The 26,720-nt window shown below is 34.9% G+C and overlaps 1 protein-coding gene and 1 pseudogene across 1 annotated transcript in view; one reads left to right on the forward strand and one right to left on the reverse strand.

The window, feature by feature from the left end:
* LOC109851034 (DExH-box ATP-dependent RNA helicase DExH11) overlaps positions 1–21,861 on the forward strand; it is a 34,421-nt gene extending 12,560 nt beyond the window's left edge. Inside the window, exons 12-24 of the mRNA XM_020421141.1 lie at positions 7,611–7,678; positions 8,001–8,373; positions 8,597–8,752; positions 8,839–8,949; positions 10,835–10,888; positions 11,321–11,578; positions 12,425–12,534; positions 13,803–13,956; positions 16,328–16,793; positions 18,775–18,989; positions 19,863–20,101; positions 21,401–21,527; positions 21,625–21,861. Of these exons, the coding sequence (XP_020276730.1) occupies positions 7,611–7,678; positions 8,001–8,373; positions 8,597–8,752; positions 8,839–8,949; positions 10,835–10,888; positions 11,321–11,578; positions 12,425–12,534; positions 13,803–13,956; positions 16,328–16,793; positions 18,775–18,989; positions 19,863–20,101; positions 21,401–21,527; positions 21,625–21,735 (2,442 nt within the window). The 3' untranslated portion in view covers positions 21,736–21,861. The remainder of the gene's footprint in view (positions 1–7,610; positions 7,679–8,000; positions 8,374–8,596; positions 8,753–8,838; positions 8,950–10,834; positions 10,889–11,320; positions 11,579–12,424; positions 12,535–13,802; positions 13,957–16,327; positions 16,794–18,774; positions 18,990–19,862; positions 20,102–21,400; positions 21,528–21,624) is intronic.
* On the reverse strand, positions 22,396–26,681 carry LOC109849800 (annotated as a pseudogene).

The following is a 26,720-nucleotide window of genomic DNA, read 5'->3' on the forward strand; positions in this document are numbered from 1 at the left end:
AATTATTATTTAGTTATTAATTTGATTCGCGTAACTATGTAATAAATCTCAAGTAAAAAATAGGAATTAAGATTGTATTATCCTGTAGGTAAATAAATAAATGTCATTAGAGCTACTCTTTATATTAAATTTAAAAGTTATAATTTAAATTGTTAAGAGCCTAATATTAGTTCATGCGAGAAAGTAAAGTAATCTATGGTCTACATACCTATATAGTCAATCAATCAAATGTATTAAAATTTATAAAAAGTTTAGAGTGTTTATTGTAAATTTTATAAATTTTTGAGGGTTGTTTGTGTTATTTGTAGGCTTTTTGTGTGTTTATTGGTTTGAAAATTTTAAGGTGTTTTTTTACAAATTTTAAATTTTTAGGGGTGTTTTTGCATTTTACAAACTTATAAGATACTTTATCCAAAGTCAAAAACTTCCAGGTTTTAGCCAATATATGTTTTTCAGATTTCTCACTAAATTGAAATAAGTAAAATTACAATTTTCAAGATGTTCTAATAAAATTTTGAATTTGTAGGGGTTTTTTTGTAATTTAAAAAACGTGAAGGATATTTTTTACAAAGTCCAAAAACTTTTAGGTGCTGACTAGCATATGCTTTTTAGATTTCTCTGTGAACTGAAATAAGTAAATGATTTGAATTATATTAAACGTATCTTCTTTATCTAATAACATGTTAAGTCTCATAGGATAAATCATTTAATTACCAATTCGAAGACGATAGGATAATTCGAATAGATTAGGATAATAATGTAATATTTTTAAAAAAATTAAGGGTAATATTAGTCATGAAAAGATTTTCCCTAACTCGTACTTTTAGAGGGAGTATAATTTGGCTTGAAGCAAAAAATTGACAATAATCATGGGTAATTGCCTTTGTGAATTGCAAAATTTTGAAATGCATATGCTTTATGTCATTGAGTCGAAACAAACAAAAAAGGATAAACATTGCTAATTTTCAAGGAAGCATATTAATTGAATAAAAAAGAGCGAAAATGATAAAAATTGAGGTCTTGTCCATGAAAGTCAAGATTTTGAAGTGTGTGTACTTAATTGCTATTGGGTTGAAATGAATGATAATGAACAAAAATCTTAGGTTGTGGCACAAGAAATACTGAAATTTGAAATTCCCATACTTAATTAGCATTGGGTTGAAATAAGAAAAAAAGAAATAATCAATGGATAAAGCCCATGAAATCATAAAATTTTAAAGCACACATGTCTAATTACCATAGTCGAAAAAATGGATAAAAGATCGTGGTTTATAACCTATGAAAATTGCTAATTTTCAAGTACATATTATTAATTGTTATTGGAACTAATGGAACGAAAATGGAAAAATATCATGGGTTAACTTATGAAAATCAAGAATTTTGATGAACGCATACTTAATTTTCATTGGGTTGAAAGGAACGAAAATGAATAAAAATTATGGGTTGTGGCTCATGAAATTGTTAATTTTGAGATACATATATTTAATTGCCATTTGGTGTAAATAAATAATGGACAAAAATCTTGGGTTATAGTTCATGAAAATCGTGAAAATTTTAAAGAACGCATACTTAACTGTCGTTTGGTCATAAGAACAAAAATGCGCAAAAGTCATATGTTAGCTCATAAAAATCACCAATTTTGAAGTATGCATCAAGGTGTAAGTGTTCATTGTAAGTAGAAATGCAATAAGACTGATAACTATTGGAGTGAGAAAAAAATACGCATAAATATTTGTCCCGAGTCGAAAATAATAAAAAATGATAAAGATCGTGGGTTCTAATCTATAAAAATAAAATATTTGAAAACTTGAAGTTCAATACTTAATTGCCTATGGGTAAAAATGAATAAAAATCTTGATTTATAGCCCATGAACAAAACGTGAATTTTAAAGTTCCTGTCTTAATTGATATTGGGTCGAAACAAACAAAAATGGACAACAATCATGGGTAATGAAAGAAAATCATGCAATTTTGAAATAAACATGTCTAACTATCATTTGGTCGAAATGAAAGAAAATGGACAAAAGTATGGGTTTAGCCCATTAAAATCGCTAATTTTCAAGTAACATAATTAATTTTTACTTGATCAAAATGAGCGAAATGGACAAAAATCATGGGTTAGCTCATGAAAACCAACAATTTTAAAGTATGTATATTTAATTGTCATTGGATTAAAACAAATGAAAGTGAAGAAAAATCATGGGTTATGACTCGAAAAGTTTTAAATTTAAAATATGCATAATTAGTTGCTATTGAGTCGCAATGAATCGAATTTTCAAGTGTTATAGTCCATGAAAATCGTAAAATATTAAAATACGCATACTTAATTGTCATTTAGTCAAAAAATTAAGGATGAACATGGACGAAATTTATAGGTTATAACCCATAAAAATCGCGAATTTTGAAACATCTGTAATTAGTTGTCATTAGGTCAAAACGAACGAAAACGGACGAAGATCGTTGATTATAAGTTTCTAACCTATGAAAATCTTGAATTTGAAGTACACTTAATTGCTGTTGAAACAAAATGAACAAAAATCGTAAATTATATCCTATAAAATTTGTGTAATTTGAAGTTTGCATTTTTAATTGACGTTGGATTGAATCAAACAAAAATGGACAATACTCATGTGTTACCCATGAAAATCATGAATTGAAGTACGCATGCTTAATTGCCATCGAGTCAAAACGAATGAAAATAGACTAAAGTTATGTGTTATAGCGCATGAAAATTATTAATTTTCAAGCATGCATAATTAATTGTCATTGGATCAAAATAGACAAAGATGTTCAAAAAATCATGGATTAGTCTATGAAAACCATGAATTTTGAGGTGCGCATATTTAATTGTCATCGTGTTGAAACGAATAAAAATAAACAAAATTTGTGGGTTGCATCTCATAAAATTGTGAATGTGGTAATATGCATATTTAAATTTCCACGTGGTGAAAACTCCTATCAACTTAAGTTGATGTCCACCAAACTTCCTAGCCACTCATTTATTAATATAAAAAATATTTTCTTATCATGCAAGGATCCTTAGGCAATATGAGTGGCTAAAAAGTTTGATGTACAACTTTTTACTATCCACTTAAGTTGACACAAGTTTTGCGCGTTCTCTCTCTCTCTATATATATATAGTAATAGACCAATATTTCATTAAGATTCTTGAAATTTTGAATTATGCAACTTAATTGTCATTCAGTCAAACAAACAAAAACTGGCAAAAATTATATGTTATTGCCCATAATAATAAAGAATTTCGAAGTGTGCGTAATTAATTATCAATAGGTTGAAGTGAACGAAAATGGACAAAGAAAGTAGGTTATATCCTCTAAACCGTGAATTTAAAAATACACACGTAACTTGCCTTTGAGTCGAAACCTACAAAAATCGTAGGTTATAATCGATGAATATTAATACTTTTGAAGTTCACATACTTAGTTAACGTTGAGTCGAGAGATGAGATTAGCTGATGAAAATCATGACTTTTGACATATTTGTACTTAATTGCCATTGGGCTGAAACAGACAAACAAATAAAAATAGTGAGTTCTTGTTTATGAAATCATGAATTTTGAACTAGATGTACTTAGTTACCATATGACCGAAACTAAAAAAATAGAAAAAAAATCATGGGTCATAGTCAATGAGAATCGTGAAATTTTAAAGTGTGTATTTTTTGTTACTATATGGTTAAAAGAACAAAAATGAACAAAAATTATGTGTTATAGCCTATAAAAATCACGAATTTGTTAGTACACATTATTCATTATAATTTGGTCGAAACGAACGAAAATGAACAAAAATAGTGGGTTATAACCCATAAATTTGTTATACTTAATTGTCTTTGGTTCGATACGAATGAAAATGAACAAATATCATTAGTTATTGTTGATGAGAATCGCGACATTAGGTATTTCCATACCTAGAAGACATTGAGATGAAAAAAAGACAATAATCATGAGTTATAGCTCATGAAAATCATAAAATTTTAAAGTTTGCATGCTTAATTGTCATTGAGTCGAAACGAATGAAAATGGATAAAAATTATGGGCTAGCCCATGAAAATTAATATTATTAATTTTCAAGTACATAATTAGTTGCTACTGAATCACAACGAATGAAAACGCAAAAAGATCGTGTTATAATATATGAAAATCGTTAATTTGAAGCACACATACTTAATTGTCTGAGTCAAAATGGAAAAATAAATAAAAATTGTAAGTTGTGGCTTATAAAAATTACATATTTTGAAGTTCCTAAACTTAACTGACATTAGAATGAAACAAAAAAAGGGACAATAACCCATAATTTTATAGCTCATATCGACCATTGATAATTATTTATCAATCACTAATTATACAGTGGGTTGGACAAAATAAAAATGAAAAAAATTATGAATTAGCCTATAAAATCAAGAACTTTAAAGTACAACAATGGACGGAAATCATGTGTTATAGTCCATAAAACTTGTGAAATCTTGAAGTACGCATACTTAACTGCTATTTGGTCAAAAGAATAAAAATGAACAAAAATCATGGGTTATAGTTTGTAAAAATCATGAAGTTCAATGTATCCGTAATTAACTGTCTTAAGGTCGAAAAGAACGAAAATGGGCAAAAATCTTGAGTTACAACTCTTAAGGTTGTAATTTTGAAGTACACATTTTTAATTACCATTAGATCAAAATGAACGAAAAATAAAGAAAAATCATGAGTTATAGCCTATGAAAATCTTGTATTTTGAAGTTTCTATACTTAGTTGATTAGTTGATATTAGGTTGAAATAGATAAAAATGGATAATAATCGTGTTATAGTTCATGAAAATCATGAATTTTGAAGTACTGCATTCTTAATTGACGTGTGGTCTTTGTTACTTGGGTACTTCTATTAGGAAGACTTACCCGTACCTGTGCCCATGCCCAAACCTCTTGGAAACTTCATGAATATATGCATATATTTATTCGGGCTTATACTCAATTATATAATACATGTTTTAATTTAAAATACTCATCGTACACTTCTTGGAGGTATATTCTACACTTCACATCTATTTCTTATATATCGATCTTACGAAAATGAAAAAAATATTGATCTTATATAAAGTATTAAATTTAACACATAAATATACATTACATGTATATATATAGTTGTGTCCCTATACCCTGCTTTTTGCAAATTAGCCGTGTCCCGTTCCAGTACCCATACCCACCTGTACCAGTATCCATACTCATGCAACTAAGTGTATGGTTCAAACAAACAAAAAACGGACAAAAATAATGAGTTATACGCCCATGAAAATCGCTGATTTTCAAGTATATATGATTAATTGTTATTGGATTGAAACAAACTAAAATGGATAAAAATCACGGGTTAGCCTATGAAATCGTGAATTTTGAGGTATACGCATTCAATTGACATTGGGTCGAAATGAATGAAATGAAAAGAAATCGTGGTTTGCAGCTCATGATATCATGAATATAGAAATGCACCTATTTAATTTTCATTGTGTCGAAATGAAAAAGGATCAAAGCAAACATAAATAAACATCATGGGTTAACACTTGAAAATTAAGAATTTGAAGTACACATACATATTTATCATTCGGTTGAAATGAATGGAAAAAATCATGGGTTGTAACTCATGAAATCGTGAAATTTGAAATATGTGTACTCAATTTTCATTGGTGGAAATGAATTTGAAATATGTGTACTCAATTTTGAAATACTCGTGAAATGAACGAAAATGGACAAAATAATGGGTAATAGTCCATGAAAATCGTGAAATTATAAATTACACATACCTAATTATCATTTGGTCAAAAGAACAAAAATGGACGAAAACCAAAAGTTATAGCTCATAAAAATCACTAATTTTTTTATAATTAATAGTCACTTTGTTGAAAAGAGAAAATGGATACAAATTGTATGCCGTACACCCCATGAAAATTGTAAATTTTGAAGTACATGTACTAAGTTGTCATTGAGCCGCAACGAATGAAAATGAACAAAAATTGTGAGTTGATAAGTGCAAATTTATGATTTTGAAATTGTGAAATTTGTGAAATTTTAAATTACGTGTATTTAATTATCGTTTGGTCAAAAGAACAAATGTGGAGAAAAAAAATCATGCGTTACCAGCCCATAAAAATCACTAATTTTATAAGTAGAAAAGGAAGACAATGAACAAAAATGTATGCTATACCCTATGAAAATCCTAAATTTTGAAGTACAGTTACTTAATTGTCAATGCGTTGAAATGAATAGAAATGAACAAACATAGTTAGTTATAGCCCATGGAAATTGTAAACTTTGAACTGCCCATAATTAGTTGTCATTTAAGTCAAGACTAAAAAAATGCTCAAAATAATTACGAAGTTTGAAGTACTCAAACTTAATTGCCATTGCTAGAAAAAAATTGTGGGTTATCGCCAACAAAAATCGCGATTTTGAAGAAGAAACTTACTACTGGGTCAAAGCAAACAAAAGTGGATAAAAATTGTGGGATGTAGCCTATGAAAGTCGGTAGTACTAATCTCGTAGGCAGGCAACTAATGGGATTGAGCTTTATATACAACTTGTTGGAATTTACAGAAATTTCGTCCCAAAATCTTTTAGGTGGCTTTCCCTGAACTTTTGTTTCAAACGTGTTTAATATCATAAAGTCAATTTATATTTAAATGTGAGTTAATGTTGCACAAGTTAAAATTTAGCAATAAGCAGCAAACTACTGAGGTTCTATTTGTCATCCTGTCTGATTAGGAACAATTTACTGTTCTTTGCATTAACAGTGTTATAAATGCACTGTGTTTTACCTGATTCTAAATGGGTTTTTTAGTCCATGCTAGATAAGATGCCATGGTAAACAATGGTGTCAGTGTGTCACACATCAGAATATCTGCACTGCACATTACTATCCAACAAATAGAAGGGAAAGATTACCAACCAGAATATCTGTCACACAGCAGAATATCTGCACATTACCATCTAGCAAATAGAAGGAAAAGATTATTGGATGTGAGGGAATAATTCAATAGTTTACAGATTGTATGATTCCCTTGCCAACTTCAGAAACATTTTTGGTCATACTTCATAGATCAAACAGGTTATAGACGATTTATAAGGGGCCAACGAGTAATCTATTTCTTGTGTTATTAGACAATGACAATCCAAAGTACTTCCTCTTTGAATGGATGTACCCTGTTGTGTGAGCGTTATTATGTATATGCAGCAGTAATATTATCAGGACACACAGAATGTAATATCTTCATGTGTTCATGCTTAGGCTTTTGATTATGCTCCCCATGCCACATTAGGTCTTCAAATTATCAACTACCCCTATTTTGTTGTGTTGGTGCTATGATTTAGAGGAAACATATGCATTAGTTGCTTCATCAGCCAATTGGAAACGGTGCAAACAGGCAAAAATCACTACCTAAAAACTATTGAAAGAAGTGTCTGTGTGAGAGGTAGTCAGTTTTGGTTACGTGCTATCGCTCCTGACCAAAGGAGAAGAGGTCATTTTTTATAGTACTCATATTTTAACCTGCTTGTTCACCTTTATTGGGTACCTTTTGAATTAACTTGAGCTTTTGGTGACATGCTACAGGTTCCCAACACAACTGAATTTGCGGATTGGATTGGACGGACCAAGCAAAAGAAAATTCGTGTGATATCGTGAGCACCCACTGATGTTCTCTGCTTGAATTCATTGACATGCATAGCTAATGTTATTGTTATATTGACCACACACAAGCATTGTTGCTATTATCATTAAAGTAATCCTTCATGTTGACGACACTATAACTGAACGCGTCCCCCCCCCCACCCCCCACCCCATACGCCGCACACACAGAAAGCCCTTTGGCCTGTAATCCCTTTTTCCCCTGCTTCAGTGTTCTCGAATAAGCTCTTTGCTTTGACACAGATATTATCTAGATGCTTTCTTTCACTGCAATGACTTCAATTTTATCATTTTCCTTTTTTGCTTTCCTATCAGGACCACGAGGAGGCCAGTTCCTCTTGAGCACTGCTTATTCTATTCTGGGGAACTGTATAAAATATGTGAGAATGAGGCATTTCTGCCCCAGGGGCTAAAAGCAGCAAAGGATGCTTGTAAGCGAAAAAATTCAAATATCGCCAGTGGAAGTTCCGGGAAAATTTTGGGAGCGACATCACCCCATGGTGCAGGCCAAAACAGGCAGCGTGAAACTTCTAACCGATGGAAAGGTCAAAAACACTCTGGGCCTCAAAATGTAGCCAAGGTTTCTGGACAAAGTGGAGGACAACAAAGTAACTGGGGTTCAAGCAGATCAGAGGCTTCTTTGTGGTTGTTGCTAGTAAACAAGCTTTCGAAGAAGTCATTATTGCCTGTATGTACAGTGCATGCCCTTCTATCTTTCTTAAAGACTCCATTTGATTTTTTTAACTAGAATTATTCCTAGGTAGAGGCTAATGATTAATTATGAACCTATTTGATTAGTGTTCATTGGCATGTATATCAGGTTATTATCTCTTTATATTCTGTGTCTGAAGCCCTCCAAGTTTCTTGACATGGAATATTACATATTAATCCGTGCATAACCCTGATTTCAGGTGGTTATCTTCTGCTTCTCTAAGAACCGTTGTGACAAATCAGTAGATAATATGACAAGTATTGATCTTACAAGCAGTTCCGAGAAAAGTGAAATACGCCTCTTTTGTGACAAGGCATTTTCACGGCTAAAGGGATCTGATAGGAACCTGCCACAGGTATGCCTGTTTATAGTTGTGTATTGGCTGCATCATACTTAATTAGCTTGACATCTGTTAGTTATTTGAGTGGATTGGTTTTGCAGGTTGTCAGAGTTCAGAACCTACTGCGAAGAGGGATTGGCGTGCACCATGCTGGTCTTCTTCCAATCGTGAAGGAAGTTGTTGAGATGCTCTTTTGTCGTGGTGTGATTAAGGTAAGTGTGACTGTAGCTGGTCCTTCCCTAGAATATTTGGCATGAGGCTTCCAGATGCATATACAAATATATTAGATACACATGTAAAACTGATTTTGTATATAACTATATCCCACATTTGGTTAATTCATTCATTTTATTTGATTGTATGCGGATGATACATTCATATTTTATAAATTCTAGCGTATTTTAAATGTTAAAGTATTTTGATGAAATTGGCACAGCTATCTGCCATATTTCAGCTACTCGAGTTGAACAATATGTTAAATGAATGAATGATTGAACTACTTAACAGTATCAAAACGTCATAGCTGACATGTTAATTCGTTAAATGTTGAATTTCACACTTATCTACAGATGCCAGTTTATTTGTTATTTTAGTAGCAGAGTCAGTTCACTCATTATATTGACTACCGCACACTTTTTAATTTTAATGGGTGGCTAAGTTTGCAGAATTGAGGTAAGACTGTGAGATGTTAGGTCTGGGACTTCCTATTATATATATATGAGGAAAGGTGTTCTAATGGCTGGCTGGGAGGGGGGTGAATAAGGGATGAATATGAATGTGGTGGAATTGTTGGGAAACAAGCAATTACAAACAGTCAAATCTAGGGGTGGAAGTTGGTCGATGTTATCAAGTAGTTTAACTTTGTCCATCTAGTTATTCATTCAATTTTTTTGAAGATCATTTAATAGAAATCAAATAAGTTTTGGTACGGATATCGAGTGATGCAAATATGAGCATTTACGTCTTCAATTTGTTTGTTTATCAAATATTCATTTAAAATTTGGTCCCTTGTAACTTTATTGTTACACATACGATGTTATGTTTTTGCCCTCCTTTTCTGGTTTAGGTTCTATACTAATTTTCAGAGACTTCAGGGTACCAAATCCATTTCTAATCGAATATCCAAATTACACATTATTTATTTTAACTATAAAGGAATAATTTACAATTATGAATTCACCTGTTATTTAGAAATTCAGTTTCTTTAGAAAAATGAAAATATATCATTAACCAAGTAAAAATATCTCTAGTTAAATAGTCTAATATTCATAAACTATAGAATATCCATCAATTACTTATATTTATACCCGATGAGTATTCAAAGAATATTCATGTTCGATTCTATGAAATTTAGGGAAGGATATCTGAATTTTGATTCGAAGTCCCAAGATTTTAAACGAATACAAATATAAATGTCAATTCGATTCCTTTCCACTTCCAGCCATACTCAGCTCTGTATAGTGTATAGTAGGTAGGTGAAATGGAGTATGTCATACCCTTTTACTTGGCTCCTAGGAGAGACGATTGTTTAACCAGAGAGGCTCACTGAGGTCATATTTAAAGATTTAGCGTAGCTGTCCGTATCCTGCACCTGATATTTACATGTATCATGAAAAAGAGAATTTGTCACCTGGTTGTGTTTTTTTTTTTTTGCAAACAGTCACAAATTTGACCGATACTTTTGTTAATCTAGCATTTTTTTTCAAATGTATATCATTCACTTCCTGATTACATGATGGCAATCTAACTGAATCATTAACCTGAAGGATCTCTTGTGGTACTATTTTAAAATATCCTGTAATATATTTCTTTTCAAATAGAAGTCATATGAGATAATCTTTATCCAGAAAGGGAACTTTCAGCTCTTTGATGCTATTTCTTGTATCTTACTTAATGGATCTTATTAGGCTACTCCACAAGTTCTGGCATAAACGATATAAGTTCTCTTTCAGATATCATTTGAAATCTATACAACTTGTCTCCTGTTGTTTCTGTCTATCTGGAGCATATTGTCTCTATGTTTATAATTGCAATGATTACAGTAAATATGCATGCTGATTTGTTAAGGACTGAGTAATGTTTTACTTGGCCATGTAGGTTTTATTTTCAACAGAGACATTTGCCATGGGGGTTAATGCTCCTGCCAGAACAGTAAGTTCCCCCATCACATATTTCCTGTTCTTTTTTTCTTGTGTCTCGAATTTAGGAGCCTGATAAGTATCATGCTTGTGCATCATATATATGTTTCTTTTTTTTTCTTTTCTTTTTGCTGAAGCAATTGTGTCATGTGTATATTGTATGCAATTAGGTGAACCTAATGCAACTACTGAAGCATTGATACCTCATTTAGTGTCTATAATGATATTATAATCTCTATCCATATTGCTCTAGGCTTCTAGGATCCCCACAGTAGCTGCGTGCAAATGTCGAATTGGATTTGGATAGAATTGTTTTTATTTGTTTGCATTCCTAGTTGGCACTAATACTTGCCTCCGTCTATTTTTTCTTTTCTTTTTATTATTTATTATTGAGCTGTATGAAATTTTCATTTTGTGTCCTAATTAAAAAGCTATTTTTCTTCAGGTTGTCTTTGATACATTAAGGAAGTTTGATGGCAAAGATTTCAGGAAACTACTCCCTGGGGAATATATCCAAATGGCTGGACGTGCTGGAAGGAGAGGACTTGATAAGATTGGTACAGTAATTGTTATGTGTCGTGATGAGATCCCAGAGGAGAGTGACTTGAAACATGTTATAGTTGGAAAACCGACTCGACTTGAATCACAGTTTCGATTGACCTACACCATGATTCTACATCTCCTTCGTGTTGAAGAATTGAAGGTAACCCTATATTTGCCTTCTCCTTGATGTTGTTGAATCACTGTAGATGTTTTGTGCAATCTCTTACAAAAGAGATATATAATGAAGCCACATAATTCACTGGATCAAGGGGACCGCTTATCTTAGGAGCATATAATTGCCTATTTCATATTGTTATCATGTGTTGTAAACATTCAGATTGATTTATTCTTATTAATTGGTTTAAGTCAGTCTTACAAGGGATATGTTAATTTCTTAAAATAAAGAACACTACAACGATTTGACGCTCCTATATAATACTAATAGTGGTGGTGTAATAGAGAGAGAGAGTTCAGATGGATATGCCTTCACAGACATGTTTCTGCACTTAATGTTTACGCACACTGTTTACAATAGTATAATAGCTTTTTAAAAATATATGCACGAGTTTGGTTTGACGTGTCTTGTGGTGGTGTTAGGTTCACAATAGAAGTGTAAGTACACTTTCTTATTAGAGATGACATTTTGAGCAATGGTGTTGCGATTATGTACCCAATGATAGTAAAATACTGAAGCGGGTTGCTGGACTATGATGAACATTATTGCATTAATTTTGTGTTAACTCCCATTTAAGTTCCATCAAATCAGGTTGAATAATTTTGCAGGAACACTCACATTATGGGGGTAGGGTGTGCTTTTATATGTTGAACTGACATTATCTTTCATCTGCAAATTTGTTTCTTCTCCATCTCAAGTTTACTTTTTCATCCCTGTGCTTGCTTCCTGTGCTTGCTTCCTGTTGCTCTATTTAATTTTCTTACTACACACTCAAGTTCACACTTCAAAGGGATCATTTATCATTATACTTGGTGGGATCTTTTGTTGCAGGTGGAGGACATGCTGAAAAGAAGTTTTGCGGAATTCCATGCTCAAAAGAACTTGCCTGAGAAAGAGAAGCTTCTTTTGATAAAGCTATCACAAACTACCAAAACCATAGAGTGAGTCTATTTTCCTGTGCCATATTTCAGATTTATGTACATATGTTTACAGTTTTGGTGTTCAAACTCAATACATTTTGCTGTAAAATCAAACAGCACTTGCTGGACTAAGCCTTGAGATATTATTGCAATATTTCCTTGGTGTTAATTAATCTCTTTAGCTTCTGTAATTTCCATAATTGAACTGCCTTGAAGGTTCTTTTATTATGAAGCTCCCCTATGTTGTCATATCCTTCTATTTGGAACTGCTTCTGAATGTGATCTGGTTATTGCTTTGAGATTTATATAAGTGCGAAGTTTGCTCGACATACATTATTAACCACATTTAACTTAATGTTTGGGTCAAGCAGTTCCATGAATGGTATCAGAACACCAGGTTTCCAGAGGTTTTGGGTTCAAATCTCATTTTCTGACAATTTAAAACATGTTTCTTCATGTAATCATATATAGTTTGAGACCAATTATTGTAGTTCAAAGTTCCTCATGTAGGGGGAGTCTTAATTATCAAACTTCCTTTGTATGCATTTGTTAGATCACAGGCTCACAGTTGGCAGTTCATCAGTTTAACTTTTGGATGAAGTGGTTAAATGGCAGTAAACATATAATGTCACAAACCATAATATATAAATTGCAAGCAAGAGCACTGGGAATGTGCTGAAAGAACTAGTTTTCTGGTTTCCTTGTTGGTATGGGTATTGGATATGTTGAGATTTGTTTTGAGGGGAAAAAATTCCATTCTAAATGGTTATCTTGCACTATCATATCAACTATACAAACAATCCTATATAAAGTTGAAAGATCAAGGGCACTATGAATATGGTAACAAAATTTATTTTCTAGTTCCACTAAGATGCTTGATACGGTTTACAAACAACCCAGGTTTACAGTCAACAATTTCAAAGCTATTGAACATAGGTATAAATGTATAGTAGACAACCTACCGTTATTTGGGATCCATTAATCTCCTTACACATGTCAAACATGTATCCTTGTCCAAAATGGGTTGGTTATGGATATAGGACCCAATTCAGCATACACCTGTGCAGCTGTGCTCCATAATTTTCGACAACAAAATGTTTCTGATATGTCTACATATGTGCATGTTTCTTCCTGATTACATGCCAATGCATATGGATAACAAATGACTTTTGCTAGGCTCTTATAGCATAGGAAAGCATGGGTTTGCACTAGCTTTCCTTAGTTGACATTGTCATTTTATTAACTTTCCTTTTATTTTCATTCACTTAGCCCCACCTTTAATTTTTCAGTTGTATAAAAGGAGAACCGGCTATTGAGCAGTACGTTGAGATGGCTTCAAACGCAGAGATATACAGAGATGCTATATCAAAGGCAGTCATGCAATCACGTCTAGCTCAACCGTTTCTCTCTCCTGGTAGAGTGGTGGTTGTCAGATATCAGTTAGTAAGCATTCATTTCTTGATATTCTAATTTTTCTATTAGCACCATATTTACAAATAACCCTCTTTCACAATTTGTTTGTCCATTGTTGATTACCTTAAATCTACCATTGCTTTAATAGCCCATTTTTCAGTAACTAAGTGAAGAAAACTCTTTGTAATCCCTTGACAAATTGACCATCCAAACTTTGTATATATGACTCTGTATGGGCTTTTGTCCAATGAAGCTACTTTAAAAGACTAAATGAATCGTAATATCCATTCTACCTCAAGTTTGCAACTTGGTTGAAGTTTATTTATAGTTTACTCTTGATAGTTTTGCACTTTAATCCCTATAATTAATTAGATAAATAAGAACTAACAAAATAAGGCTCTACACATCTGAGACTCCCCCATCTTCGGTTTCTACACGCTGCAGATGAGGATCCTCGTCATTCTATTTGTGTATGTAGAGTGTACTAACTTCTGTTTCCCATCCAGCAGCTGATAACCAGGGCATTTCCTCTCCGTGAATTTTCTATGTAGAGTTCAGTAACATCAGTTTGCATGCAATGACTGTAGACAGGGGAGGCCATCAAGTGATGGTTGGTTGGAAGACACTATTGGATTCTCCAGTATCAAACTTTTCAACAGTACCCCTCCCCTAACTCCATTGCATGATCCTAACCCATCACTGGAAGTGAATCCTTATCCATCACTGAAGGGAATGCTAACCCATTACTGAACAGAATCCTAACCCACTACTTATCTTAAACTTTGATCTCGAGCTTCCTTTAGCCATAGTTCTAGTTACAATGCATGCTGAGTTCAATTTTCACCCATTATGGGCCTTATATGAGGGAAGATAACAAAGTATAGCTATTTTGAAGTAAACCTAAGAAAAGAATATATTCAAAACAGAACTGCACACACATACAGGAGATCAATTATGGATATCCATTATAACACTAAAAAGAATTTTAATGTGCAGAGATTTAGATATCCCAGTTTAGATTTCATGTTAATCAGATAAGTTATTGAATCTAGTTCACTAAATCTCATCTGAACCTGTACCTGTTTTTGTAAACCACACTTCTTAGTTCTTATCACTCAGATTTCTTATCACTCAGATATTGAGGTAACGCTCATACTTGAATCCACTCAGCCAGCGAACATACCTTACTAAAGAGAAAATAAATGGTCTGGATCAAACTTTACCCTCTCTCTATAAAGCCAACATCGTAACATTGCATATTCACGTAACTCCCTTTTTCACTGCTGTTGCCTTTCTTGTCTGTTGGAGATGCAACAGCGCTGTGCTAGCAGCAAGGGCGGTAAGGCAGCACAAGGAGTGCTGATCGCATTTCTCCCTCCCTATCTCCCTCTATGCACATGAGTGTGAGAGTAGTTTGTAATCAGCCTCCTCATATATATATATATATATATATATATTATATATATATATATATATATAATATATATATATGCAGATTAATGGGTATCCTTGTCATCATAGAGGGGATTTCTCCTTGACGCCTATGTGGCACAATCGCCCGCCATCCTCATAAAGTAGGAGAGAGAGTGTGAGTTGGTGGGGATTTGTGTCTACTTTATGAGGATGGTGGGGCATTGTGCCACATAGGCGACAAGGAGGAAAATCGCCTCCTATGACAAGGATACCCATTAATCTCTCTCTCTCTCTCTCTCTATCTATATATATATATATATATATATATATATATATATATATATATATATATATATATATATATATACTGAAACACAGACAGACACATGTATAACTGTGGAAATTTCGCTACAAGGACTAACTAGCAAAATAAGCTTACCGAGAACTCCATATAGACATCTTCCAGACGATCTACACCATACATGTTGATTTACACGTGTACATGCTGACGCATTCTGTTAGGTTCCTTTGCCTTAATTTAAGTCTACAGGCCAAGCTTCAAGATAAAAATAAACCTAGATCTCCTCATTCCTCACATGATTCCTAAAGTCTGTTCAGATCCTAGGCTTCTTGCTCTTTTTGTTGTCTTGTTTTGTGCTTTGCTGTGAAATATTATTAGTAAGGATTATAGTTAAAGAGAAAAATGCTAATCAATTATTACTTTGGAAGAAATTGGTCATGAATTATTTCCCTTTTACTTGTAGTGATTGTGAAAGTACATGAACGCTTATGCCATTTTTGCAAATTAAGGTTCCTAGTGTTTAGATGTTACTCCAAAAGCACCTCCTTTTTTGTGATCTTGAGAAGTAAATTCAATGGGTCTCTTTGTTTGTAGTATGGAAGGCATGATAGCCAATCATTAGCAACTCCTGATGTAGAATGCTTAATTTTCCTAGTGTCTAAATAACTTTGTTTTATTTACTGCTAGGAGGAAGATCACTTACTTGGTGTCATCTTGAAAACACCTTCTGCTATGAACAAACAATATATTGTTTTAGTATTGACAACTGATGTGGCCTCTATGCAAACTCACAAAGGTCCCTTGAATACACCTCAAGAGAAAGGAAGTGGCAATCCCCCTGAAGGATATTTTATTGCTCCAAAAGGAAAGCGTGGAATGGATGAAGAGTATTTTTCATCTGTCAGTTCTCGTAAAGGATCTGGCATCATAAATATCAAGTTGCCTTACCGTGGTAATGCTGCTGGTGTAAACTATGAAGTTATAGCAGTAGATGATAGAGATATTATGAGTATATGCAATTGCAAAATAAAGATTGATCAAGTCCGGCTTCTTGAAGATCCCAGCAATGTTGCTTACTCAAAAACTGTCCAACAGCTTTTAGATCAGAAACGTAATGGAAGTAAATACCCTCCAGTGCTGGATGCTGTTAAAGGTATTGTCCATCATAGGTTCTTATGCTCACGAATAATCTTTTTCTTCGGATTTGTTCCTCGATCATATGATGATGTATGTACTAATGATTAGTGTATGTTCCAACTTCCACCTCAGAACATTGTTTTCATTGAATATGTAAGAAGCATGACACAATATTAGGTTCAATTGTTGTTTGCTTGATCTTCTGTATGTGAAATTTCTTGTTCAATCAGGTATTTGCTTCTATTACAGACGCCTGGATATGAGTAGATTAGAACATTAAAAAAAAAAAATCAAAATCAGCTTATAAAGTCAGGAATGAGTGCTAATTTGAATGATCTGATCATGGAACTTTGAATTATCTAGTTTATTTTATAGCTCAGAACCATATCTATATAAAATTAATTGTTTTTATACACATCATTTTTCTCACCTCACTTCATTTGATTAATGCTTGCTGCATTGCATGAAATACATTAGAAGCCCTGTTAATTCATGCTATATTTTGACAATCATTCAGCAGCATATCGATAAGTTTTAAAAAAGCAGATGGATTTATATCTGATCTGATTAATCTGACTTGTTAGTGTATATATACTGAAAGAATGTTCCAAGAAAGGTAAGATCGTTTCCACCGAAGACTGACCCATTACATGTGAAGTCAGGTCATTTGTTCAACTCATTTCCTTGCATGTTAGTTTGTCGAGAGAAATACAAGTTTCTTGACAATATTGATATATAGGCAGTCATCTGTGGCATAATCAGGCTCATAAGCATCAGTTGTTTGCTGCAGATTAGCAGTATCATATACGGTTGCGTAGATCTTCTTCAACTATGTATAACTAGTCTTATACCTGTGCAAGCACGGGGGAGTGTTGCTTTTGACTTGTTTGTTTAGTCGTTTGCTGTCGCACATCTTTATATCATCTCTTGTTTGGAACTATTTTTTTATCTATCAATTTTCATGAAGTATCTAATAAAATATTTAATTTACAGATTTTACTTACTTAAATTATCATATTAGACATAACTGCTAAATTTTTTATATGAATCTGCAGAATTTATCTTATATAAAGCTTGGATTAGAAAATCTGATACATTACTGAGACCAAAGTTAGGTAATATCATATAGTCATATGGTGCATATTATATCATATATTCACATAGTGCACTTTTTATATCACTTTTATCAGTACAGAACAATATTTACTAATTTGAAACATTCATGGTATAAAAATAACTATATATTGTAATAAGGAAACACACATAAAGTATAGCTTCATATATTACCTGTGATTGAGGTTAGGCACTTTCCTGTAGCGTCCTGAAGTACTATATTTGATATACTGACCAACTGTCCTTTTGTTTGTGGGCTCTCTGTCCTTTTGTGTGGAGGAATGAAGTCTGCTACGTGCAGAAATGAAATATAGGCCAAAATATTTCTATGTTTCAGTTTTAAAGTTTTACCGAAGTAGGTTAATAAAACATGGCCTCAGAAACTCTTTACCTTCATTGCGGTTGGAGACGTTCAAATCAAAAGTCAACATCTTGACGCCTTTAATTGCAACACTACTTGAACTTGAAGTAGCCTTTTGCACTGGAGAATCAAATGACTTAACTAATGATTGTGATGAAACTGGAGCTGGATTAGATTCATACCGTACATTAGTACAGTGGCAATTTTTTTGATGAAACTGGAGCTGGATTAGATTCATACCGTACATTAGTACAGTGGCAGATTTTTTGATGAAACTGGAGCTGGATTAGATTAATATGTAGGCAGCCATCTGTGGCATAATCCGGCTCATAAGCACCCAGGGGTTGTTTGCTGCAGATTAGCATTATCATATATGTTTGCATAAATCTTCGTCAACTATGTAGTACTCAGCATTTAGTTTGTTGGAGACATAACTGGATACTTTTATGTTATTTCTGTACCTCATCCCTTATTGCTTTAACTGTTGACGGTTTTTAACATCGACCCCATGGTGACATTTCAGATCTCAAGTTGAATGACATGGCTGTTGTGGAGGAATACCGCAGCTATAATAAACTATTGCAAATGATGTCAGAGAACAAGTGCCATGGGTGTATTAAATTGAAGGAACATACTATCTGGGCCAAGGAGCAAAAGAGGCACAAGGAGGAGCTCAATGCTTTGAAATATCAGTTGTCTGATGAAGCACTTCAGCAGATGCCAGATTTTCAGGGTCGAGTATGTTCATGCTAATTAGTATTCTCTTTTCATTAATATTGGGCACATAATATGATTCTGGAATTTGACTCATTTTGTGTCTTTAAAAGGATGTGACCCTTACATCAAATAAAACCATCATAACCCTTCGTCGAGACTATTTTCTGGTCTATAGGAAATTAGAATCTTGCTCCCTCGTTGCATGCATAAATTGCATTACCAAAAAAGATATGTTCATCCATCCTCTATCTGGCAATCAACATTCTGTGGTGTGATTATTGGGTTTTTTTTGGCATCATTCAGGCTTGTCTGTAAAGATTCACATCAGGTTTGTCTGTAAAGATTCATTCAATTCTCTTATGGATCTTTGTCAACTTGAATCATGCTCCAGTGTTATTATCTTTTCTGGGAGAAGGCTTACAAATAATGAATATAACGTTCATGAATTGGGAGCAAAGGGAACTAGATAGATCTTCTGAAATCTATGACTATTGTTTACTGATGGTCATCATCAAAATTCAATCTGGTATATCGAACCTCATTTTGGCTTCTACTTCAATGATCAATAACCTTATCCGCAATTCATGAAAACCATAACAAATCCTTGCTGCTCCTTCGTCTCTTGAGCTGAAACTGTAGGGTAACTTCTCCTACCAGCTAAATAAGCCTGTAGGAGTGGTGGTAAGTGCTCTCGTTTGATTAATTTTCTTGCTAGGAGTTCCGACACCAATTTAAGAGTATTAATGTCAGATTGTTAGTGGTCTTAAAATTTTGTCAAATCTTTTATGGAGCTCAGGATGCGATCCTGTTTTGTGACAAAAGGCATAGATAATAATATAATAGTGCAAGTGCATGTGGATCACTGTTTTAGTAATTATTTCACCTGTTATGCAGATTGATGTGTTGAAGGAAATCCATTGCATTGATCCTGATCTCGTAGTTCAGATCAAGGGCCGTGTGGCATGTGAGATGAATTCTGGAGAAGAACTGATATCCACAGAATGTTTGTTTGAGAACCAGTTGGATGATCTGGAGCCTGAAGAAGCTGTAGCGCTTATGTCTGCACTTGTTTTCCAGCAGAAGAACACATCTGAACCATCTCTTACTCCAAAACTGGCTCATGCAAAGAAGAGGTATTTCTCCATCTTACATGGTGTGATGCCATTATATGAAAGTTGTTCTTCACTGATGTTTTAGTATATTGATAATCAGTTAAGGCATGTTGAGAAGTGTGCACATTATAAAAGCTTTACAAGTTTATTGAACCTTTTGTTTATTATGGAAGGAGCCTCACGGCATTTCTAATCAGGGGCTCATGGACATAGACTGCTGGGATTATTTACACGGGGTGTTGTGTCTGGTTATGTCCTATAATCCTAGTATGTCAAATATAGGTCTTAGTGTGAATCAATGCACCGGAATATTTTCATATCTCGCCAATCGCAAAAATTAGTTAACAAAGGGGGAAACTGTAATATCCACTTCTGGTCTCAGCATATTTTCCAATTTAATTATGCACACAGAATGCCAAGTGATGGATGAAATTTCATGTTTATTAATTTTCCTTGCTCGGGAAACTGACTAGACTCTGATTAATCAGATTTATCATAGTCATAAAACATGAAACCTTTTTCTTGTTTATTTTTTGTGTTGCCAGTATATATGTTGGATGTTTGTAAGCGTCATTGGCGTTGAAAGTTAAAGAAAGACTATGACCCTTGTCTCTGTTTGCATATTATTGACCGTGCATGTAGGAGCGCGTAAGTGATTGTCTCTTTGGCATCTATATCTCAATATTGTCTGGATGTTGAATGATGTCATTCTGTAATTATCCCCCGATTGACAAAGGCTCACAGTTAATGGATAACCTTAAGTAAATGTTTACACAACTTATGCTGGGCAACTGAGATTTGGTTGGTATCGAGACCCAACACCAGCTAATTCTGCCAAAGCCGTGGCCAGTACCCAAGTAGGTATTACTTGCTAACTCTTATTCTTGTTGAATTTAAGCAAGAGTTAGCATTTAACTTCTTCTACTCTTGGTCCCAAGCTCAGCTACAGAATGCTCTGGGATGTTAAGATACGGGGGTCCTAGGATAGAGTTGTCATTTATCAAAAACATGTATTCACAATAGCTACGGGGAGCGAACATGATGTTATAATTCCGTCCATAAGGTGAAATTGCTTCAACTATTGATGGAACATGAGCTTATAATTCCGTCCAAAAGGTGAAATTGCTTCAAATATTGATGGAACATGAGCGTCTATCTTTGTCCTCACCTAAAATTCATAGCTCATACACTTAAACATGTCTATTTAAACAACTCCTCTCTTCATTGGTTATTAATGCCTCATTAGATTCTTCTAGATGTAGTTTTGTGGATTCAGTATCAAAAACATGAGAAACTTTGCTTATTGTCTATCTTCATTAGGCTGTACGATACAGCAATAAGACTCGGGGAGCTCCAAGTACAATGCAATGTATCCATCGACCCTGAAGAGTATGCACAAGTCAACCTCAAATTTGGCCTGGTCGAAGTCGTTTATGAATGGGCAAAGGTTACTATAATTTGTCGTCAAATGGTTTTACCTTCTTGTACACATTATTGGCAGAATAAATATGCTAAATTCTATTGTTTAAATATGTGGATTACAGGGAACACCGTTTGCTGATATTTGCGAGCTTACTGATGTCCCAGAAGGCTTGATTGTTAGGACTATTGTCAGGTTGGATGAAACATGCCGTGAGTTCAGGAATGCTGCATAATGGGCAACTCAGCGCTGCAGAAAAAGATGGAGGCTGCGTCAACGCTATTAAACGTGATATTGTTTTTGCAGCTAGCTTGTATGTTCCGGAGTCTGAGTTTTCTATATATTTGCCAGTTTCCTTTCCCTACATTGCCTCATAATGATAGTTAGAAGAAGCATGAAATTTGCTAGTATGCTAGTACACAGACAACCTGTGCGCGCTCATATTGGACTATATCCTCAGCTTTAACTAAACTATGCGTATCTGAGCTCAACACACCAGTACTCTTTACTTCAAAAGGGGAGGGACGCGAGCTGTTTGCTTCTCTACACGTGCGATGGCGTGGGAGATTTAACATAAGAGAAAAAGCCATGCGCGTTTGCAACATTAAACATCAGGGCGTGGGGCGCAAGAAATTTTTATCTATCAAGTTGTTCTCTGTGCCATTAGCTCTTACGTATTTGTTTTCTAACAGACTCGGCTCAACCGCGTGTTTCTTGCGCGCATGGTACGGTTATCATCGATTTGGTTTCACTTTCTCGGATTTGTTCTCCGATTCTTGGATCATCTCTTTGCCCTTTGGGTGGGAGTTCTGTTGTTGCGTGTAGAATCTCTGAGCAAAATTAAGCCATGCAAACTACCTAGTATACATTCTGCCAATATCAAGAAGCAATAGACTCGAAAACAATCGTAAAAAGAAATATAAAAGGCTTATACAGCCCCAGTTTTAAAATAACAGGTGGTCACACCAAAGGATTTCTTATTAAAGTTGCACAGAAGGAACTCAGAAGAAGCTACAACAGACGATTATTCAACCTCATCGTACATCTCAGAGAAGCTACGACTCGCACACCAATCGCGCACACGATGCAAAGAGACCACAACATACGGCGCTGAGATGTGGCACGCACGCGTACCAAAAGAAGCTTCAGATATCACTCCTGCTCGGCTTGCTCGAAACCGGAATCACCTGCAGCGATCAGTTAGGGGCTGTTTGGATGCCTTTAGGAAATCAGAGTATTTATGACACAAAATAGAAAGTGTTTATCCACCTCACAACTTTTCATTCGAGTGTTTACATTGTTTTTGTTAGGAATCTTTGTGAATCCTAAAATAATAGTATTACATTGTTTGGATTGTTTGGATAGTATAATGTAAACTTACAGGGTCCGCGGATGGGATCCATTCGTTTGTGGCCGGATTCCCTCTGTGAGCAGGTTGGTAAACAGCTGCGCTGGAAACAGCTGGCTTCTTCAGACCGAAACCACCGTCTGCGGGTTTTTCCACTTTGATGAACCCAGTTCCGGTCTACAAAATATCATGTTTTTAACTTGAGTTTTTTGCTACGGACGCCCAAAATATAGGACCGATAAGAGTAACAAGTGAGGTGTCCCCTTCCTATTAGATAATGAGTTAACCATCATTAATGATGGCGAACTCATTATCCAATAGGATGGAGAGACCTCACTTGTCCCCCATATTGATCTCATATTTTAGGTACTTAAGGAATTTTCCTTTTTAACTTTTTTAACTCCCCCACCCCAAAAGAATAAATAAGCACATAATCATCATAGAATTCTAACCGGATTTTAGAAAAGCTAAATTAAAAATAAAAATAAATAATAATAATAATAATAAGGAGAAAGATGGGTTGTTTATACCGTGTGATGTTGCTTGTCGACGCAGTTGAGATCCTCGTAATACCCAGTCTCCACGTACTCCTCTACCACCTCGCCTCCCTCACAAACCAGCCTCTGCTCGAAGACAGCGTGTTATTAGCAACATAATAAGTAAATAAAATAAATAAATTAATTAACTGTGATTAATTTTGAGACCGATAGGGTTTCGCTGAGAGGGACCCACGGCACACACGCACACCTGAGGATTCGACGCGAGATCTCGCAGCTTCTGGAACTCAGGGATGGAGTCTCGATCGGAGACGGGGAGACGGTTGATATCGATACCGGCGGGGTCGGATATCGCTCCTTGAGGGTTTAGGGTGGCGCTTGGGAGCGAGGCCCTCGAAGTAGCGACGAGTCTCCTCCTCTATTTTCGCCGCCTCCTCAGGAGGAAGATTAGCGTCGCTGCGGTCAGGCTCATGATGAACGATCGACGGCGGCGACAGAGAGAGAGAGATTTGAGCCTGATCCCCGATGACGACGACGTTTTGCTAACCCGGGAACTTATTAAAGAAAAATGGAGCAGGTAAAGGGCAGCTGGTTTTAATGATTCGGTGGACGACCGTATGATATTATTATGACTCGGCTGTTAAAGTTTTTTATTATTAATTGTCTCGCCGTCCTTGTCCTGTAATAAAAGCTAGGGAAAATGGCTTCTAGCCCCCAACTTTCTCTCAAGTATTCTGTCCGTCCTCAATATTTTACTTTGATGATTTAAAATGGGTTTTGCGGGGGTGAAATCTAGTTCTCTTCAGAAAAATTCAACGGCGTCGACAACAGCGGCGAAACTTTCTCGGTGTTCGTCATCGGCGGCGAAGAAAACTACGATCTTAAAGACGGTGATGACGAGTTGCGTCGCTATCCCCTTTAAGTTTACATATTGTTATAATTTTTTTTGAAATTGATGACTTGAGATTAAAGTAGAGTATATTGTTATTATTTTACGGTAATAAGTTTGTTGTTAAGCTTATGAGTTGGTGGTGAAGGAAAGTTACGTGTTGGTTTTGAAGGTTACGAGTTGGTTGTGAAGTTTACGAGTTAGTTGCCAAGGACACGTGTTAGTTGTGAAGGTTACGAGTTGCTTGTGAAAAGGTTACGTGTTGGGTGTGAAGATTATGCGTTGATTGTCAAGGCTACGAGTTGGTTGTGAAGGTTATGAGTTGGCTGTGATGGTCACACGTTGATTGTCAATGTTACGAGTTAGTTGTGAATGTTACGCGTCGGTTGGCTGTGAAGGTTATGAGTTAGTTGTGACAGTTACGAGTTGGTTATGACGGTTATGAGTTGGTTGTAAAGGAAGATTGCGTCGGTTGTGAATGTTATGAGTTAGTTGTGACAGTTACGAGTTGGTTGTGACGGTTATGAGTTGGTTGTAAAGAAAGATTACGTGTTGGTTTTGAATGTTATGAGTTGGTTGTGAGGTTTACGAGTTAGTTGCCAATGATACGTGTTGGTTGTGAAGATTACGAATTGTTTGTGAAAAGGTTACGAGTTGGTTGTGAATGTTACGTGTTGGTTGTGAATGTTACGAGTTGGTATTATGGTCTTCATAAGTAACATCATGAAAAGAGAGAGAGAGAGAGAGAGAGAGAGAGAGAGAGAGAGAGAGAGAGAGAGAGAGAGAGAGTGTGTGTGTATTATGGTCTTCACATGTTTTAAACTCTTAGGTACCGTTTGGCAAAGGGTTAAGTGAGGGGTTAAGGAGACTTAACCCCTTCTTAACCTGCCAAACACAACAAATTTATATAAGGGTTAAAGTGAGTTAACCCTCCATAATTTGCCAAACATAAAAAATATAGAAGGGTTAAGTTAACCCCTCTAGAGAGGTTAAAATGAGTTAACCCCTCAAAATGAGGGGTTTACTAATACTCCTATTTAGATGGAATAAGAGTTAACCCTTCTAATTGTAAAAAAAATAGTCAAAATCATTGTTATTCCCAAACACTAAAACTGATCATAAGGGCTAAAATAAAACTTATTTAACGGGTTAATAATTTAGTCATTCGGATTATCAAATGGGCTAAGTACATTAATCATTCTCTTTAACCTCTCTTCATTAACCCTTTGCCAAACGGGGCATTAGGTTTTTATGTTGTGGGGGCTCAGAGAATTATGACTTTGCTTTTGGGGATTTTGGGAGCGTTGAAAAAGTCTTTGTGGGAGGCGGAATACTTCTAAAGAAGTTGGGGATTAGAAACAATTTTCCCTAAAAGAGAAAGGTAAATTAAGGTATGTACTACTTATCTCAACAATTTCATAAGACAAAAAGCGAAGGTTAGTTAGTTAATAATAAAATATAAAAATTACGAAAGAACCCCTTAATTAGATCTTATAGAAATAGGTGTATGCAATAAATTTATTCAAAAAATATGCCTCTATTCGGTTTCATGTTTAGTTGACAATGAAACCAAGGAAAAATAATTATATGAGATGGATGTTCTACAATCACTTCTTTTCTTTTGTTTGGCCGAGAAACAAAAAGAAGAGGAAAAAAAAGTACACGTGAGAGCTGCTTTTATAAATATAAACAGTGCAGTGGGTCCCAAAAACAAGGAAACCCATTTCCGGATAAATAAACCGGAAATGATTTTTTCCCAAGATTATATTATAAATTTAAAATAATAAAAAAACCGCCAACGGGCTCGGAAGAATTTTTTTGGGTCCCGGGTCCCGCTTCTCATGGATTATTCCTAGAGTTAAATTTCTGGGAAAGGAAGCAGCGGGCTCTTATCCAACATCTTCAAGAGTGAAGGATGAAATTATACGACGACGTTCCAACCTTCAAGAGTAAATTTTTGCTCTGAGGAGGCGTCTAGAGATCATGAGTGATGGTCCCTGCCTTTAAAACACAGCGATGCTCAGACCAATAATCTGGAAACCTCTACAAGTTGCCGGTATCAGTTGAAGAGTAACGAGGGGCTGCACAAAATAATAACCTTTCCTCTATTGTTTTTCTGCTCCCTTCAACAGGAATCAGGCTCCCAAGAGCTCAAGATGCCAATCAATACAAAGTACGTTCGCACCATGTGAGGAATATGGGTATCTCCTGAAATCAATAACCAATTTAGGTCCTAAGTAACAAGGTTGACCCAATTCATATCCGCTCATTTCTTACGAGGAGACCATTTTCAAGTAGGGACCATTAAAATGAGTGGACTCCAATGAGCCACCTCACTGCTGAGGACCGAACTTATCCTTGGTACCAAGGTTACTCATTTTCTCAAACTATTTGCTTACCCAAGTTAAGTATGTGTCAGCAATATTAGACACAGAAGCACGTAACATCCATCAATAAGGCTCCAAGTCCACACGAAGGAAAAGAAG

Source organism: Asparagus officinalis, chromosome 7 (genome assembly GCF_001876935.1).
Source record: "Asparagus officinalis chromosome 7, Aspof.V1, whole genome shotgun sequence".
Classification (NCBI taxonomy): Eukaryota; Viridiplantae; Streptophyta; class Magnoliopsida; order Asparagales; family Asparagaceae; genus Asparagus; species Asparagus officinalis.